The following is a 19,635-nucleotide window of genomic DNA, read 5'->3' on the forward strand; positions in this document are numbered from 1 at the left end:
AACCTATTATATACAATATATACAATGAAGTATAACTCGGCAATCAAAAAGAATGAAATCTTGCCATTTGCAACTACATGGATAGAACTAGAGAGTATTATGCTAAGTGAAATCAGAGAAAGACAAGTATCGTATGACTTCACTCATATGAGGACTTTAAGATACAAAACAGATGAAGATAAGGGAAAGAAAGCAAAAATAATATAAAAACAGGGAGGGAGACAAAACATAAGAGACCCTTTATATTTAAGAGAGCAAACAGAGGGTTGCTAGAGGGGTTGTGGGAGGGGGGATGGGCTAAATGGTAAGGGGCTTAAGGAATCTACTCCTGAAATCATTGTTGCACCAAGTGCAAACTAACTTGGATGTAAATTATAAACAATAAATAAATTATAGAAAAAAAAATCTATTATATACAGGAAACAATGCCAAAAGGCAATCAGTGTTGTAGAGAATACAAAACATAACACCCAAACGTAGGTGAGAGATGAAAAAACAATGCAAAGAGTATTACCGTATGCATAAAAGAGAAAAGTCTGTGGTGATCAAAAGTGGGTATGACAACAGCACTAGCTTGGGCCCCTGAAGGACAAGATGAGGAAGGCCTTCAACAATGGATAAAACAGTGAGGGCAGAACATAACTGTTTTTTCCAGGGGCATGGCTGAACATAAGGGTTCATGCAGGAGACTGGAAAGCAAACTGGAAAAATGAGTGGCAGTCAGATCACAGAGGGCTTTTAGAGGCCTAGGAGGGGCGTGCCTGGGTGGCTCAGTAGGTTGAGATTCCTGACTCTTGATTTCAGCTCAGACATGATCCTAGGGTCGTGGGATCTAGGACTGCATCAGACTCTGTGCTGAGCGTGAAACCTGCTTAAGATTCTCTCTCTCCTACCCCTCTCCCTGGCTCACACTCTTTCTCCAAAATAAAAAATGGAGACATAGGAGTCTAAGATTTTTCTTATAGTGAGAACACTGAAGGGTTTTGTGCGTGAATTTATCAGCATAATAAAATGTATTGTAGAATGAATACTCTAGTGACAGACCTCAAGTGGCCAAAGGGTAGAGACAGGCAAATGGGCTATGAGTCTACTGCAATAATCGAGATGAGGAGTAAGAAGAACCTGACCCAGGGTGGCAGAAAAGGATACAAAAGCTATCACAATGAATCGAGTTCTGGTGATTTTCTGAACATAGGGAAAGGAATAGAGTAGGAAGTAGATAGGGAAATAAAGCTACTTATTTTCAAATAATTGCCTAAAAAAATAACTGCTAGCCACTGAGAGAAAAATTTTAAGATCACAGAATTGTAAGTCAAGTTAATCCTGGGAAAAGGGGGAGTTAAATTTTGGATTTAAGGTAAGGGCAATTGAGTCAAATGGAAATAATACAATAATCGGTTAAGTATTTAATATTAATGAAACTCTGGGGAAGATCAGGAATTAATACAATAAGCAGTGGGGGTGCATGGTGGTTCAGTCGATTAAGCGTCCAACTCTTGATTTCATCTCAGGTCATGATCTCAAAGTCGTGAGACTGAGCCCCACGTTGGGCTCTACACGGAGCATGGAGCCTGCTTAAGACTCTCTCTCTCTCTCTCTCTCTCTCTGCCCCTCTCCCCTGCTTGTGCAAGCTCTCTCTCTAAAAATGCACACAAAAAAATTGGTGGGCTGTGAATTCTCTACAAAGTGACATGTGTTAAAGATGAATAAGGTATCTGAGGGTGACTAAAAAACTCAAAAGAAAAATGCATCCAGAATCCCAATGACCAACCTGAGGTAAAGTTCAATCAGGATAAAAAAAGAAAAAAGAATGACACAAGGTCAAGAAAAGATTCATCAGAGAAATCAGTCCAGTACCATGCTACTTAGGACAAGAGAGGTGGGGTGTCAAAAACTAGAATCAAGGACCACAAAGTCACTGGTGACTACCTAATTGCTCTCATGGTATAGCTCAGAATGAGGAGGAAGGACAGCAGCTAAACTTCAGGCAGTGAAGGAGAGGAAGAGTGGCACAAACAAAATCAATCAGGGTAGCTAAGGACATCCTCCTCAAAAGTACAGGATGAGCATAAATAAACCTGAGTACTGGGGAAGAGGAAGTGTTCTTAGAAAATATCCAAGACATGACAACAAACTCTTTAAAAACACACACACACACACACACACACACACACACACATATATTTAATGTTTACTTATTTTGAGAGAGAGAGAGAAAGGCAGAGAGAGGGAGAGAATTACAAGCAGGCTCTACACTGCTGGTGCAGAGCCCAACATGTGGCTCAATCCCATGATCCATGAGATCACAGCCTGAGCCGTGGGATGTTCAATTGACTCAGCCACCCAGGCACCCCTAAAAACACCTATAACTAACTGGCTTCACCTGTTTGACATGAGAATGGGAGATAACCAAAAGAAACCTGAAAAAGAACTGTAAGAGCTCTGAGTAAAAAAATGGAAGACTAGGGATCAGGTGGTTTATATGTCTATTCCAGCAGAAGGCAGTAATTTTGGAAAAGAGAGAGGGCAAGAGAACAGCTGACTATACAGACAACATTGAGACTGGCTATTTCTACATCATGGTTTTATAACACCAGAAATATGGACATCTGTGAAGGAGCTGAGCTTGCTGAAGACCAAAGATAGAAGTCTAGCCAACCTGATTATAAAAATTTTCTTTTTTAAAGTTTGTTTATTGATTGATTGATTGATTGAGAGCACTCAAGCAGGGGTGAAGCAGGGAGAGAGAATCTCAAGCAGTCTCAGGCTATCACTGCAGAGCCGGACATGGGGCTCAATCTCACAAATAGTGAGATCATGACCAGAACTGAAACCAAGAGTAAGCTTAACCGACTGAGTTACCCAGGCGCCACATGAAAATTTTAAACGTTTTTAAGAAAGAGTAAATACTGAATTACATATTATATATGAAATATGGAAAAGTACCACAGTGGAAGAGGTGCTGAGTAATTCTCAAGTTAATCTCTCATTTGGGGTCTAAAATGAACTGTAAATGTTACTAAGACGTACTGTTTCAGAGGTTCTACTGATTCTTGGTGGGATGTAACTGGTAACTTAAACTACAAGGAAAGATGTATGTAACCCAAAAGGAAGAATTTCCAATAGTAAATTTCTACTGACTAGTATTATACATAAAGATATACTAAAATCAACGAACCTGAAAGAATCCAACTGAAGAACACTTGGGAAAAGATCAAATTATTATTGTGGAAATATAGGATAATCTACCCACTCCAGAGGAAAGGTATATATGGGAGGAAGAAATATAAAAGACTGTTTTCATCTTGGGGATTATAAAAGCAGTCCAGACACAGGATTTTAAAGATGTGTGGCTTTAATCACAAATATGTATCAGACTATTCCTCCTACTTATAATTACTTCTACTTAATTCTACTACTTATTATCTGATTTGCTTTAGAGAGAATATATTTTCTCACAAGACCAAGGATGCTAAAAAAGGGAACTGGCCATTGAAAAGCAAATAACAGTAGCCTTAAGAAGACTGTGTTGTCTTTAAGACTGTAACATTATTGAGGGGCGCCTGGGTGGCTCAGTCGGTTGAGTGTCCGACTTCAGCTCAGGTCATTATCTCATGGTCTGTGAATTCGAGCCCCGTGTCGGGCTCTGTACTGACAGCTCAGAACCTGGAGCCTGCTTCGGATTCTGGGTCTCCCTCTCTCTGCCCCTCCCCCTCTCATGCGCGCGTGTTCTCTCTGTCTCAAAAATAAATAAAAACATTTAAAAAAAAATTAAAGACTAACATTATTGAAAGATTTAAGTCTCCTGGTCTTCAGGAAAATCAATTCTAACCCACTTAAAGATAAACACCCTCATGACTAGAGAATTTAAAGAACAGTGTGTTACCTATACAATCACAAATAAACTTAATGAGAAAGGAAAAAAAAAAAGGGAAGACATCTACAAAAACGCAAGTTTACTTCCTGATCAAGATGATGACCATACAGAGAATATTATAGATGATGGAATTTCTGCACAGATTTAAAAATCAGACTAGATGACTGCTAAGGTCATTACCTTTACAAAAGATTCTATTCTATGATTAAAAATATCAATCTGAAAATCCACAACTAAGGCATAAAACTCTTTCTAATAATGGGTAATCAATTTATAATTAATGGCCATTAAAACGGGACAGCTAATAACTCTCGGTATTGACTGAATCTGTAACTTCAAATTTCTAACACCATCTACTAAGCCAACAGATCTGAAAAAAAAAACACTGACCATCACAATCATTTAGTAAGTTTTTAAATTTGTAAAAATTCCTGAACTCTAACCCTGACTCACTGAATCAGAATTTCTAGGTTTGAAATCCAAGAACCTCTATTTGTAGAAGCACTTGAGGATTCTGATGATCAACCAAGTTTTAGAATCACTGCTTGCAAATATGCTAAGCTTTCTAAGAAAATCAATGTCTGAAATTGCATGAAAAATCCACAGCTTAACCTGAAACAATCGCAGGCACAGGAAAGATAAATAGCATTGGGCCTTAACTTCGGGAATCATCAGGAGATGTGCTACATTAAGAAATGTAAAGTTCTGAGGCGCCTGGGTGGCTATCGGTGAAGTCCAACTCTTGATTTCAGCTGTCATGATCTCACAATTCGTGAGATCAGACCTTGCATTGGGCTTTGCACTGGCAGTGTGGAGCCTGCTTGGTATTTTCCCTCTCTCTCAAAATAAATAAACATTAAAAAAATGTGAAGTTTCTACACCTTCAAGTATGTTAACCTTACAAAGTCAACATTAAACCTGCCCTGTCTATAGCTGACACTAAAGAACAGCAGAAATTAACTTTCACAGCTGATCCCCACTTATGACTACTAATATTTGTGGTAGTATTATACTGGTCCACATTTAACTCATCTTTATTGACCCTGTCCCTTTCAAATATTAAGTAAAAATTCAACCTAAGGGCAAAACACAAATAAAAGAATTTCTATGACTTTGCTTCCATTCTTCTCACAAAACACACAATAAAGAGAAACCTACTAAAAAGGTTAAAAGTTGCAGAAGATCATAAAAATGAAAAGTTAAGCTTTATTTACTTGCTATCACAAATAAATCAGCTTCTAAATTTTGATGCATAGAGAACAATAGTATTAATTACTAAATATTTAAATCTGGCAAGGAGTCTGGTAAGGCTAAATGGAGATCATAAATGATAATAGTAAACTAAGAGTGAGAAAAACACATTTTTGCAAAGGAAATAAAGTCCTTAACACACCTAAACAGCAACAATTATCCTCGAAAAGTTATCGTTCAGCCTACTACAACTCTTACATCAATGACAGACTACTCTTTTCGTTTTTTTTTTAATTTTTTTTTTTAACATTTATTCATTTTTGAGAGTGAGAGAGACAGAGCATGAGCAGAGGGCAGAGAGAGAGGGAGACACAGAATCCGAAGCAGGCTCCAGGCTCTGAGCTGTAGCACAGAGCCCGACGTGGGGCTTGAACTCACAGAGTGTGAGATCGTGACCTGAGCTGAAGTCAGACCCTTAACTGACCTTAACTTAACCCAGGCGCCCCGGACTACTCTTTTCTGAATATTTTAAAATCTCAACAGTAAATAAAAATTATTCATTTCTTTTTAAAAATTTTTTTAACGTTTATTCATTTTTTGATAGAGACAGAGCGTGAGTGGGGGAGGGCCAGAGAGAGACACAGAATCTGAAGCAAGCTCCAGGCCCCGAACTGACAGCACAGAGCCCGATCCGGGGCTCGAACTCACGGACTGTTGAGATCATGACCTGAGCTAAAGTAGGACACTTAACTGACTGAGCCACCCAGGCGCCCCTCATTTTTCTTTATCTTTTAATGGCAAAACATCATTCTGAATCTTTTTGCCTCCCCACAATGAAAACTTTACCGGAGTTAATTTCAACAAATTTCTTGCATTTAAACCTTTGCAAAAACTTCTTTTTCCTGTCCTTTACTTAAACATGCAAGGAAGTGATTTGGCAAGCACCATGCCATTGGAATAGAAAGTTTAAGCAAAACATTAAGATGTCATTTTTTTTTAACTGAAACGTTTAAAAGAATTCCCATTAAAACATTAAAATAAGCTAACATTCTACATTTGAAATTACAAGCAAGATTTAAGTACTTACCTAAAATAAGAGCTACATGTTGCAAGAACCATCTTATGACAAGGGAATTCAGTGCCCTCAACAATTAACACTATGTCAGTAAACAACTGCTGTTCATAAAACAGTTTTAACTGTTCCAACAAGGACACAGCATATTCAGTATTGATCTGCCTCTCGTCTTGAGTGGACATGACTGTATTCCATTAATATCTCCCGGAACAGATTGGAAAAGTCAGTCTTACTGATGGAAGGTCAAGTGAATGCTTCAGAAATAAAGAAAGGAGAAACTCTGCTTGCTGTTATCTGTAGCATTCAGAATCAAGACTGACACATTCACTAATGAATAGTTTCTTGTTATAGGCTTAGAATCACTCCTAGGTCATCCTGTGTTAATTAGGTTCTTCAGTTTTCCAACAGTCTGCAGACGTCTTGCTCAAATTTACAATTGTTGTGCAGCTCATGAGTTAAAGAGAGTAACACACGAGGTAGATTTTGTGGTGACATCCTATGTTTTGTGGATCCTCTGGAGAAACTAAAAAAAAAAAAAAAAAAAAAAAAGTTCAGTTAGAGTATGTAGGCCAGTACATTTTTAGAATACAATGCTTAAAATAGCAGATTTAAATATAAATTATATTTATTCAAAGTTCAACTTCAAACATTACCATAAAAACGAAACATGACAAAAGGTACATTTCTTGTTGATGTTTTTTTTTTTTTCAGAGAGAGAGACTGCACACAGGAGCACAAGCAGGGAGGGGGCAGAGAGAAAGCAAAAAAGAGAAAGAGGGAGAGCGAAAGAGAGCGAAAGAGAGCGAAAGAGGGAGAAAGAGGGAGGGGGAGGGAGAGAGGGAGAGAATGAATTTCAAGCAGGTTCCATCCTCAGTGCGACGCCCAACACAGGGCTTGATCCCATGACCCTGGGATTATGACCTGAGCTAAAATCAAGAGTTGGATGCTCAACCAACTGAGCCACCCAGGGCCCCCTTGAGAAAAGGGATATTTAAAGTCTATTACATTTAAAATTAAAAAGACTGGGAAAAAATAATATTTATACTCTTAAATTAACTTTTTGTCTTCTCTACAAAATACAAACATCCTAGAAAGTAAGCAGCATATCAATAAGCATATATTTTAAAAGTTACTTAAAAATAAAGAATTACCAACAAAGCCAAATACACTAGTTATTTGTTTAGTGGCAATACATGACCATAATTTAAGAGAAAAAGAAAAGAAAACAAAACGAAACCCTTTATCTTGCGTGGAGAATCTCATTTTGGGAAATATATTCTAAATATACTTACAAACGCTTTATATTTAATATAAATCAACTATATGGTAAACATTCCATTTGTTAATTTCCAAAATATATATATATATACATATATATATACACACATACATATATATATATATATATATACGTGTGTATTTTAAGTTTATTTATTTATTTTGAGAGAGACAGCATGAGCAGGGGAGAGGCAGAGAGAGGGAGGGAGGGAGGGAGGGAGGGAGGGAGAGAGGGGGAGAGAGAGAGAGAGAGAGAGAGAGAGAGAGAGAGAGAATATCCCAAGCAGGCACCAAGCTGCTCGTTATGGGACTCAAACTCACAAAAGTGTGAGATCATAATCTGAGCCAAAACCAAGAGTCCGACACTTGACTGAGCCACCCAGGCACCCCAAAACTATATACTTTTTAAATCTGTAGTTCAGTTCAGTAAGGGTAGCATAGGGAGTATATCTCTTTGTCCAGTGGTGGTTCCTTCCTAGAAATCTTTTTAAAAATATAGAATTTTCCGGGGGGGGGAGGGGGGGGTACAAAAAACCCTTTTTGAAACCAAACATGATAAAGAGACATGTGTTCCTACATGGAAGACTCTATATTATACGAATATGAACGTTCTCCAAAATGTATAAATTTAATACAAATCCAACCTAAATCCTATTTGCAGAAAATTCATCCGGAAGAATGCACAGCAATTGCCAAGATATTTGAGGGGAACGGAAGGCAAGTTTTTCCTTGTGACTCTTGTCAATAGTAAAATGTATTAAAAATCTAAAATAAACCCAAGTAAATATAAGAAATTAGATATGCTAAACACTGGCATTTTAAAATAGGAAAACTGGCTTATTTCAACAAATAATGTTGGAACAACTGGCTAACCACTTGAAAGAGGGGGGAAAAAAAACCTCTACATTTTAGTCCTATTGCATACCATTCATCAAAAGAAATTCCAACTGAATTAAAATTTAACTTTGGCAAAGGAATTACAAATCAGGAAAAGAAGAGATAAAACCCACACAGAATTACTAAATAGCTAAAACTATCACTTCTTTTCTAATTAGATGACTCTTAGTTCCCATAATGAGAAAAATCAAGTACTATTGACATGAAACCTATAAATAATACCGTGATTGGAACCACTAACACTTTTTCTCACAAAGTATCTCCCATATGTCAAAGAGAAGATCACATTGTACTTCCTGCCAAACTATACTATTACACGAACTGCTAACTTGATATACACTGTCAAATTTCCAGCCAACTTAACTCTGAATGTAACTAAAACAGGTGCAAAGGCAGAGAGAGACTTTGGGTCATTTAAGGTAACGACTTTGCTCTTCCAGATTTGAAAGTTACACTATAAATCTAAGTTCTACTACTATAACCTCTAAAGCTAGTAATACCTAAAATCACTGGCTATTTTCACATATCAATAATGCAAGGCCCAGTGAGGGTATGGAGAAAATGAGCATTCTTACACAGAAGTGTAGGTCAAGTCATACCTACAAGCTCTTATTCAAAACTCTTAGGGCTAGAGAGGCACCTGGGTGGCTCAGTCGGTTAAGCATCTGTCTTCAGCTCAGGTCATGATCTCGCGGTTCTTGGGTTCAAGCCCTGCACTGGGCTCTACGCTGACAGCTCAGAGCCTGGAGCCTACTGTGGATTCTGTGTCTCCCTCTTTGCCCCTCTCCTGCACGCATTCTCTTGCTCTCAAAAATAAATAAACATTAAAAAAATTAAAAAAAAAAAAAACCTCTTAGGGCTAGATATGTTCTGGAATTTAGAATTTTTCAGGTTTCATAGAGATAACATGGTACACGTATCATGTATTACAAGACTCTCTCAAGGAGTCTGGCACAACACTCCATAATTGAACACACTACTATCTTTACTGTGGGAAATATGAACAGTGTGAAAATAATACTATAAATAGCCTGGTGTTACTTCAGGTTGAGTTCTGCTAGTTTTTCTTAAAACTTGATTTTAAGAGCTTTCTGAATTTCAGAACTGCAAGTGAACTATTACAGAAAGCATAGTATTTGGCATTGTAAATGCTGACTACCCCAATCTATCAATTCTACCTCTAGAAATTTATCTTACAGAAATGCATGCATTGATAAACTGAAAGTCCTAACCATAGCTGCAAGATCCAAAATCATCCTCATCCATATTTAAATCAGGTGACAAGAACTGGCAGTCTGGGCCAGGATGGATTTGGATCCCACTGCTAGACCCCAGAATTCCTTGCAGGCTAGCTGTACAGACTAGACTCACTCTGGTCATTTCTTTAACTTCATATTATGACTTGATTTTTTTGTAGTGACTTGATTTTTTGAAAGGACTTTTTTAGGTCTGATTTGTTAAGTCTCTTACTAGATGTAATTTTTTTTTTAATCATACGCATGATGCCACAGTAAAACAACTGAAGATGCTTTTAGAAAATTACACCATGAGCCAGCTTTATGTAAGCCTCAGTATGGCTGCATTATACACCCCTAGTCCCCATACCTTACTTTGTAATCTGGAGTACATTTTCTTCCTGATAGGGCATTTTTTATTTAGGATACCTTAATATTAAAATTGGCAGAAAAAAGAGGTACCTAGGTGACTCAATCAGTTAAGTACCCAACTCGATGTAGCTCAGATCATGATCTCACGGTTTTGTGAGTTTGGGTCCTAAGCTGGGCTCTGCACTGGCAGCACGGAGCCTGCTTGGGATTTTCTCCCTCCCACTCTCTGCCCCTCACCTGCTCGCTTGTGCTCTCTCAAAATAAATAAATAAGTAAATGTTTTAAAAAATAAAGTAAAATAGGCAGAAAAAGTTATTTAGATATCATATTAAATAAGTGTAATAATTTGAACACCTGTATCTAATACAATTCAAAATAAAACTTCTCTGAGACCAGAGACTTTAAATATGTGAAAATATGTAAAAATGTGAAAAGTTGCAAAGTTTAAGATGACCAACCAACAACCTTCAAACGCCCGTAACATGAATATTTACAGAATCCTTTTCTCGTAGAAACAATACTTGAAATCAATATCCTAAAAATATTTCACAAAGCCTGTATTGTATTACTTAACTTCACCAGTGATTTAACATATTTTATGAATTTTCTTTTTAATAAATATATTGTGTCATGTATCATTCTATGTCATACCTAAAATTAGCTTCAAAGTAAGTCACACATCTTGTTATCTGAAGAAGTTAGCAGTTAGTTACCCACAGACCGAGTAATTCCCAGGTATCAGGGAATTATTTTTCTATCACAAATCAATGGCTACTTAAATTTAACTCAACAAATGTTTACTGAGTATTTATTAAGTGCTGGTCATTGTACTAGAAGTACTCAGACTGAGGGTTGCCAACCACTAGAGTTCCAAAATACCATATGCATTTATTCTTACTATAGATTACAGCCAAAACCATGATTATCGTTTTAAAAAATGGTGTTTTAAAGACCAGTTACTGCAGACAAAAGCTAAAAAGGTGCAAATGGGTAAAGCAAGCCGCGTATAAGAAACGCTTTTCTTAAAATCCACCTGTCTTGATCTTTCATTTCAAAACTTCTGATAATACAAGAAATTTTATTCTTTACCATAAGAAAAACTGTAATACAAGTAAAATGAGCAAAGGAGGTAGTTGGCATTTGATTCCACTACTAACAGTGGTTCATGTTGCAGAAAGAGGAAAAAACTTAGTGAAGACTTTTTTCAATCCTTCTGTTTATTAACATATGCAATGATTATCTAATTTGAAAAAAAAAAAAACTTTTAAAGGGTATACTACTTTCTCTTATCACAAAGACAAAATATTTCAGAGGCTTTGTAAGTTATAAAGCCTCTGTCCCAAATGCTTAGCTGTGTTTTTGTAGTGTCAAAGTGGCAAAAGACAGCATGTAAACAAATGGGCATACTTTATTCCAATAAAACTCATTTCCAAAAACAGGCTGCAGACCACATGCACCAATCTCTGCTTCAGACTGCTTCTTGATCAAATATTAAGAATCAGTGATTAAAATACATAACTCAGGTTGTTATCTCCTAGAAGGTCTTCCCTTTACATCACAATAACGGGAAAAACATACACCTTAAATGCTTAAAAGTTGAATTAAATGTAATTCGTAATCTAACCTGTATATGTTCCACTTTCTCTTCATTGAAAATATTTTAACATCTGTTCCCTAACACACACCTGCTTTCCCCGCCTGCTTTTCCCCAGGTTCAGTGGATTTCTGAAACACTTTCTCTTTTATGCAGTGTGAGTACTCTTTATTAAGGTTAAAAACAAACAAGGGGCACCTGAGTGGCTCAGTTGGTTAAGCAAGAGACTTCAGCTCAGGTCACGATCTCATGGTTCCAGACTTCCAGCCCTGCATAAGGCGTGCTCCTGTCAGCATAGAGCCTGCTTTGGATACTCTGTACCCCTCTCTCCCCTGCTCATTCCCTTGCTCTCGCTCTCTCAAAAATAAATACTTAAAAAAATTTAAAAAATAAAAAATAAAGTACATTCGTCTACAAGATAATCTGCTAGGAAAAAAACACAGTGAGAACTATATAGTCAAAATCACTTATTTTCTATTTTATCAACTACAATAACTACACGCAGTTGAGAAACAGAATATGTATACAAGATAATTTTTGTGTAAAGAGATATATTTTAAAGTCCTATATTTGAGGGGCGCCTGGGTGGCTCAGTCGGTTGAGCGCCTGACTTGGGCTCAGGTCATGATCTCGCGGTCCATGAGTTCGAGCCCCGCATCAGGCTCTGTGCTGACAGCTCAGAGCCTGGAGCCTGCTTCGGATTCTGTGTCTCCTTCTCTCTGCCCCTCCCCCACTTGTGCTCTGTCTCCCTCTGTCTCTCAAAAATAAACGTAAAAAAAAAAAAAATTTAAAGTCCTATGTTTGAAAGCTAGTCATAAGAAATATTCCACAGCGAAAAATGACGAGAGTAAGAAATGGGAGTTGTACAAACACGATATAAAAAAAATTCAGAGTGTACTAAAGTGCACTGTACTTTGACATAAAAACTATGGATATTCTAACATTTTCTTTAAATGTCTATTTTTTAAAAAAAATTTTTTTTAACGTTTATTTATTTTTGAGACAGAGCATGAACGGGGGAGGGGCAGAGAGAGAGGGAGACACAGAATCGGAAGCAGGCTCCAGGCTCTGAGCCATCAGCCCAGAGCCCGACGCGGGGCTCGAACTCGCGGACCGCAAGATCATGACCTGAGCCGAAGTCGGACACTTAACCGACTGAGCCACCCAGGCGCCCCTAAATGTCTACTTTTGAGAGAGACAGACACAGAGTGCAATCAGGGGAAGGGCACACACACGTGCGCGCGCGCGCACACACACACACACAGAATCTGAAGAGGCTCCAGGCTCCAAGCTGTCAGCACAGAACCCGGTGCAGGGCTCGAACTCACGAACTGCAAGATCATGACCTGAACCAAAGTCAGACGCTTAACCAAATGAACCACCCAGGCACCCCTCTAAATTCTTTTCCTAACTTATGGGTTCATTTCAACGTTTTTCAGTGATCTACCTGACAGCAGAGAACAACAACAATGAATAATGTTAGAATGCCACGTACAGGAGGAGATCTTTTCTTCTACTCTCTACCCATGGACTTTCTGCAAAAAATCAGGGGACAAAGTCCAACTTATTCTTAAATCTAAGGACTTCCTATAAAAGTAGGAAATTTATATTGTGACTGAGAGAGAAAAAGAAAAGCAAAAGTTTTGGTTCTAATACATTTTTTCTCTAGGCTACCCAAGCTTCCAAGGTACTTTGAGTGGATTCCACCACACAAAATAGTTTCAAAAGGAACAAGCACTGCTATTCCATGATCAGGATTAAATCAGTCAGCAATCCATATTAATATACACAATTCTATTTAAAAATGTGAAACTCCTCATGAGAAATTATTTCAACAGATTTTCCTCAAATAATCAACATGACTATAAAATAAATCTTCATAGAGCCAACCTGTTTTACACTTTCATCATTAAATCAGAAATAATAGAAAATCCAACTTTAAAATTACTCGTACTCCAGAAGTTTAATCTAGTTGTCTGAAATCCTCACTTCATTTTCCTAAAAAAATAACAGTACTACAAAAAAGGTGGTTAAGTCATGAGGCTCCAAAAGCCAACATATGCCCCAAAATGTATCTATAAAGAAAACCTACACAAAGTACACACTGTAATAATGACAATTAAAGAGATAACAGTAACAATAGGGGCGCCTGGGTGGCTCAGTACTTCTGCTCAAGTCATGATCTCACAGTGAGTGAGTTTGAGCCACACATCCTCCAATATGTGCTGTCAGCACAGAGCCCACTTTGGATCCTCTGTGCCCCCCCCCACCCCCGCCATCTGCCCCTCCCTTGCTTGTCTGCTCCTCCCCTGCTTACGCTCTCAAAATAAATAAACTGGAAAGAAATAGTAGCAATTTATATTGTATAGATTCTGAACATTGACTTTAAAGGAACAGAAACCAAGATTAATTGGAGAAAGGCTTGAAATATTGAAATTTTAAAAGTTAACTCCAAACACTCAAAAGATTTCAGAGGTTGATGGCTAAGGGTTCTATTAGGGGGAGAGGAGGTATCAAATTTCACCCTGAAACCTAGTTTTCAACCCCACAGGTGTGTCATTTGCAGTACCCTTCCACTGAGTAGCTAAGAAACACAAATAGAGCATTTTCCAACACTAACCAGGCAAAACCGAGAAGATAAAGGAAAGAATAAAGGATTAAATACCTGCTGCAGGTGAAAACGAGATTGATTAGCAATTAAGTGAGCTGTGTATGTTAAATGAAATTAAAAGATGGAAGGAGGTTGCCAACAAGGACTACACAGAAAATACATAAAGGATGAAATAATGATAAAGAGGAAGGGCAGTGAACTATAGATCATGTATGAAGCACTTTCCAGTTTTATATTTTCAACTTAGATGGTGCTGCATCTTCCAATGCCACAAATGCCAATACAAAAGATTGAAGACTTCTTGGAAAGGATCCAAGGCATTCTGAATGTCAAGTATTGCCAAAAAATTAAGAGCATGAACTGTGGAGCTGTGAAAGCCCAATTCTTCAACTAGTTGTGTGACCTTTTGTAAGTTATTTACTTTCTGTGCCACAATATGCTAATTGGTAAAATGGAAGATAAAAACAAATCTCTTCTCAGGGAGCTGAATAAATTAATTTCATAAAGATCTTCGGATGATGCTTGACACAGAACCCTACCACATAAACCTGCAGTTGTATTATTAATGCAGTCACTGGCCAGGCTTTTTGTGGCACTTTCCCAACTCCTGAATCTCCACACCTACACAGGTCCAGGCGTCCCAATTACAAAGTCTCAGTACTCAAACACGGTTCTCTTTTTACCAGGGGTGAAAGGGATCTTAAAAAACATTCATTCAAAGATTTAGGGAGTGTTTTGATGGTACAAATCACAGAACAAACTGGCTCAACAAAGACTAATCTTGAAAGGGCCGATGCCAGTGCAAAAAAACTAAAGGAGAACCAGGAAGCACCAGTCACAAAACAAAACTTTGTTCGTATCAATGAGGCAATAGATTTCTCCTCAGGGAGGACAAAAAAGATTGGTGCCAAGAAGCTTGCTTTCAAGTTAACAAAACCATCCTGACAGTTGAGAATATTTGGAAGACCGCTTGGTCTTTAGACTGATTGTCAACCACTACACAAACAGTATTTTTTGGAGGCGTGACAAACATCAATTAAAAAAAATACCTTGCCTTTTAAAGACTTTATAAAGTTTGATAAATTTCAGTATAGCTTCCCCTATTCTAACCAAATTAAGAGCTCAGGTCTATTCCTTTCCAACCACAATGAAAAGACTACAGGACTCCACCAAGTCAATTATGCTCAGCACCCTAAGTAAATTCAGATCACAAGTATAAGCTCCTATATACTACATTACGATTAGTAAGTTACTTCACTGTTTAAAAATTAAACAAGAACAACAAAATATAAAATGAGAACACAAAGGAGATGCTACCTGTGATAGAATAATCATACGAGTATAGTATGTCCTTGTACTTTGGATATCATTTTTCGATTTTTCCTCTCAGCTCTACATAATGACTGATGAAAGCTGGAGAAATACAGGCTAAAGAAAAACTGACCTTAACTTTTTCACTAGGATTTCACTTTCCATCAAGTCAAAAATCTTTTCAATCACAGCAGAAGAAAATATTTCCCAGACAGTCAAACATACTCATAAGGTCATTAAGGGCACAGCCAGTTTATGATTATGACTACTGAAGTTTCTCAGTTTATATCCCAAAAAATAAACTGAGGAATACTTAGAATCCTCTGCCTACCATGGAAGCCACCGCCATGTCACCACTTGTCAGAGGTGTGGAAGTAGAGCAAAGAAAGTGAAGAATTTTAAAAGCTTCTCTCATTAAATTATATTTTCTCCAAATCTTCTACAACAATCCCTTCTCCTCCCACACTGAGAACAATCTAGGTACTGCAAATTCTGGGCAAAGGAACCAGGAGTAATCTTCAAATATTTAAAAAATTACTTGCAATCAACCTGTCATTTTTTATACTGAGTTAAATGTTACTTGCTGTATTCAAACTGCACAAAAGTGAAAACGATAAAGCTGATATATAATGAAGAACTCTGATATTTTCATTCATATATTTTATGACAGTAAGACAAATCCTTTTTCCTGGCCTTAGGAAAGTGGGCAATGAGAAAAACAACCCTTGTCTAAATAAATGTGTAAAATCTCTTGGCTTTTCAGACTGCATTCAAATTTCTAGGAATTCAACGTTCAATGTTTAAAATCTACGAAACAGTTCATCATTTCCATTAACCAGGAGAAAGAGAATCTATAGAATTGTGTGGACTTAAGCACTATGACCCGCTATTCCAACCCACCTCCTTAGAGGCCCCATGAATAACTAAAGCTAACAGATCTTATTTATGGTAACGCTTCCTATGAGAGCAAACAAAAAGGGGAGAAGTTACTGTACTTAAAACTCCTTCCTACAAAACTCCGCGTAGAGAAATTAGCACTAGGTGTCAGAGTGGGAAGATAAAGCATGCACAACAAAAATGCTACAGTCCTGTATAGCTGATCAACAGACAACTTCTTGAGAATTTCAGGGCCCAATGTAAAGGGTTTTCAACAAGCAGTAGAACAAAAGATCAAAGTGTGAAGAATACGCTTAACGTTAGTCACCAACCAGATGAGAAGAATACCAAATATCACACAGCCAAAACTAGAAAATAACGGCCTAGTTTGATTCTTCAATTTATTTCAGGTCAGAAAAAAAAAAGTCCTCCTGAAAAAACGTTACCAAAGGTTAACTAAGTCACTCACAACCGCAAGAGATTTGAATACTCAAATTCAGGCAAAAATTCACAACTCAGAGGGAAGGAAAAAACAAAAAGAGAAGAAACAAACCACCCCGGTAATTAGTTGCTTCAATAAAAGAAAATGTAATTTTGGTCAGACCACATTACTGATAGGGTTTTGTTTCTGAATGCCTGAATGTTCAGTGAGCCAGACGTACAGATTCATGTATAAACAACACGTGACCAGTCCTGTACCCTACATTTTTATAAGGCTAAGTGATCTAGAAGATAAATACTGCATACAAACGTGCCCTTTTAAAGTTAATTTTACATTTGGGTTCTTCTTCTATTTTCACTTGAAAGGACCATAGTGGTAGCGGACAATTCTAGGGATCTGTAGCCCATGGAGTATGTACTCCTCTCCCTTTAAGGTCGCTGTAAAAGGAGATCTTAGATTGCTAAACTAGAATACAAAAGACGTTAACTCCGGAATAACTGCTCCAAATCAAATCAAAGGATATTCTTCTACTTCACGGTTTGTCAATTCATAGGGAGAGGGAGGTGGTCGAGTTCAAATAAGTTAACGATTTCACAGTCTAAAGTAAACACGTACACAATTTTGTTTCAAAGGGCAGCTTCTGCTTTCTTTTTAAAATCGTTAGATCATAATGGGACCTCTGCTAATTTACACATCTCCTGCTTACTTCAGATATACTGGGAAGAAAAAAAATGCAAGGAAGGGCTTGCCCTTCTCCGGCCCACCACCTCGCGAACACGTCGCGAGGCATTAAGGGAAACGGTTTTATTTTGGCAAAGGCGGGCGCCAGCCGGGGCCAGGGAACCGCCTGGGAGCCCCGCGGCCCCGAGGCGCCCGGAGGCCGGGGCCGGAAACAGCCCCGCGAGCGGCGCACCCGCACACCCCAGCCCCACACACCGGCCCGTCTGCGGAGGGGCCGCCGCGGGGTGCGGAGGGCGGCGCCGGCTGCCCGCGCCCCTCCCCCTACCGCGGCGGAAGCGTCTCGGGTTTGAAAGATGCCGCCGCCGCCGCCGCCCCCCGCACCCCCCCCACCCCGCGCCGGCAGAGCCACAAAGGGCCGAGCCCCCTCCCACTGCTGCCCTCCTTCCCCAATTCCTCCACAGGTCTTGGCGGGCTCCCCCCGCCCGCCCCTATCTCCCGCCCGGCGTTGAAGACGCCTGCTCACCCGTGTCCCCAGGTCCCAGGGATCGGGATCCGGTGCGGCCGGCGGCCCCGAAAACACTGGGCCCCTCGGGCGCGGCGGCGGGGGCGTGGCCCTCCCGCCGCGGCCAGGGCCGGGGTCTCGCCTCCGCCTCCCCCGAGGAAGGCTGGCGCCGTCGCCTCGTCTTCCTTCCGGCTTTCCCTCGCGCCCTCCCTCGGTCGGTCCGTCCTGCGCGGAAAGCAGCGTCCTCTGCGGGCGCCGCCGCACGCTCCTTAGGGCCCGACCACCGCCAGACTCCTCCCCCGGGAGCAGCGCCGCCGGGCCGCGAGACGCCCGGCTCGCCGCTCCCGCCCCGCCCCTGCGGCGCGCGCTCGCCCCCTTCGCGGGCCCCTTCCGCGGCCCGGGAACGCGCGGGCAGCGGACGGCGGGCCAGCCTTCGCCAGGTTTTAACTCCCGCCGCTTGCGCCCGCCTAGCGGCACAAGCGGCAGTTTTGCAGTTTCCCGGGTTCTTGAGACCCCCACCCCTTTCCCGCGCCCTTCCCCTAGCTTCCCCCGCCCTTTTCCTTTGCTGGATCCCACCGGAAAGCCAAAACAATTGGGTCCGCGCAGGCGCAAAAAAGGAAGCGGAAAGAGGAGGAAGGGAGGGGGCGGTGCGAGGTGACGGGGAGGTGCTTTTGGAGGGGTTTCCCGGAGAAGGTCAGCGGATAGCCCGCGGAGGGCGCGTGCGCGACCAGGCGGTGGTCGCTTCCTAGAAGCGCGGGCTTGGGGCTCAGGCTTAGCCTCTCGAAAGGAGAGGCCCGAGAAATTCAATGCTAGGAAATCCAGACCCCAAAGCACCAAGTTTTATGCCGGAGGCTGTTTTTTCCCCCCTTGAAACACAGAAATTTGTAGGCTGGATCGGGAATTGGGAATGAGGAGGGCTAGACATCAGACCATAGGAAGAAGGGGAGACGTTGGGTGACTGGCTGAGTGGGCTTTGTCTCAGACCCTGCTCTCCAAACGCGCCTTCCACTTTCAGAGCTTGTTCGGTTTTCCCGATCTCATCAAGAGAGGCTTCGTGTCCGTCTTTCAAGGCCAAGGAAAACCTAAAAGCAACACCTGAAAGGGCCCACAGTTCTGGGGAGGAAGCAGTTTACAGGGTGCGGGGTTGGGGAGGCAGCCGCATACGAAGACTTCAGATAGGTTTGTGCTGCAATGCGGCGGCTACCTGCTACCCCGCCCCCCGCAAGTTCCAAAGGAGCGCCTTCTAGCCTCACAAGCGAAGCTTTTGTAGCAGCAGATGGCTGTGGCCCACGCTGGTTTGGTTAACTTGGTACATACAGCTTGCTAGCAAGCAGAAAGTTGTAGATTTGCTCTCTCATTTGATAGAAGTTATTCATGGATGCAAAATTGTCAGGAATGCCCACACAGACTTCACCTACCTTCGTAATTTACACTCTCGGCACAAGCCCAATCTGGAAAATGTACATGACTAATTATAAACTAAAAGCATGTAAGTTACCAAAGAGCTTCTTCCTGTAGGCTAGGTTAGATCAACTGAATGCACGCCAAGATGTGTGTATTTGGGAATACTGGTAAAGGATTTTACAGTAGAATTTAGAAAATAGATTCATTCAACAAATCTTTATTGAGTGCCACGTATGCTGTTTTGATATTAACAAAAAAAGCTATAACAAAGATTCAGTCACTTTGCAGG

At 40.2% G+C, this 19,635-nt stretch overlaps 1 protein-coding gene across 1 annotated transcript in view; it reads right to left on the bottom strand.

The window, feature by feature from the left end:
* KBTBD2 (kelch repeat and BTB domain containing 2) overlaps positions 1 to 18,254 on the bottom strand; it is a 24,197-nt gene extending 5,943 nt beyond the window's left edge. The window contains exons 1-2 of the mRNA XM_042969489.1: positions 17,964 to 18,254; positions 6,156 to 6,666 (exon numbers count right to left, since the gene is read on the bottom strand). Of these exons, the coding sequence (XP_042825423.1) occupies positions 6,156 to 6,325 (170 nt within the window). The 5' untranslated portion in view covers positions 6,326 to 6,666; positions 17,964 to 18,254. The remainder of the gene's footprint in view (positions 1 to 6,155; positions 6,667 to 17,963) is intronic.
* Between the last annotated feature and the right edge of the window lie 1,381 nt (positions 18,255 to 19,635).

The sequence above is a fragment of the Panthera tigris genome, chromosome A2 (assembly GCF_018350195.1).
Source record: "Panthera tigris isolate Pti1 chromosome A2, P.tigris_Pti1_mat1.1, whole genome shotgun sequence".
Lineage (NCBI taxonomy): Eukaryota > Metazoa > Chordata > Mammalia > Carnivora > Felidae > Panthera > Panthera tigris.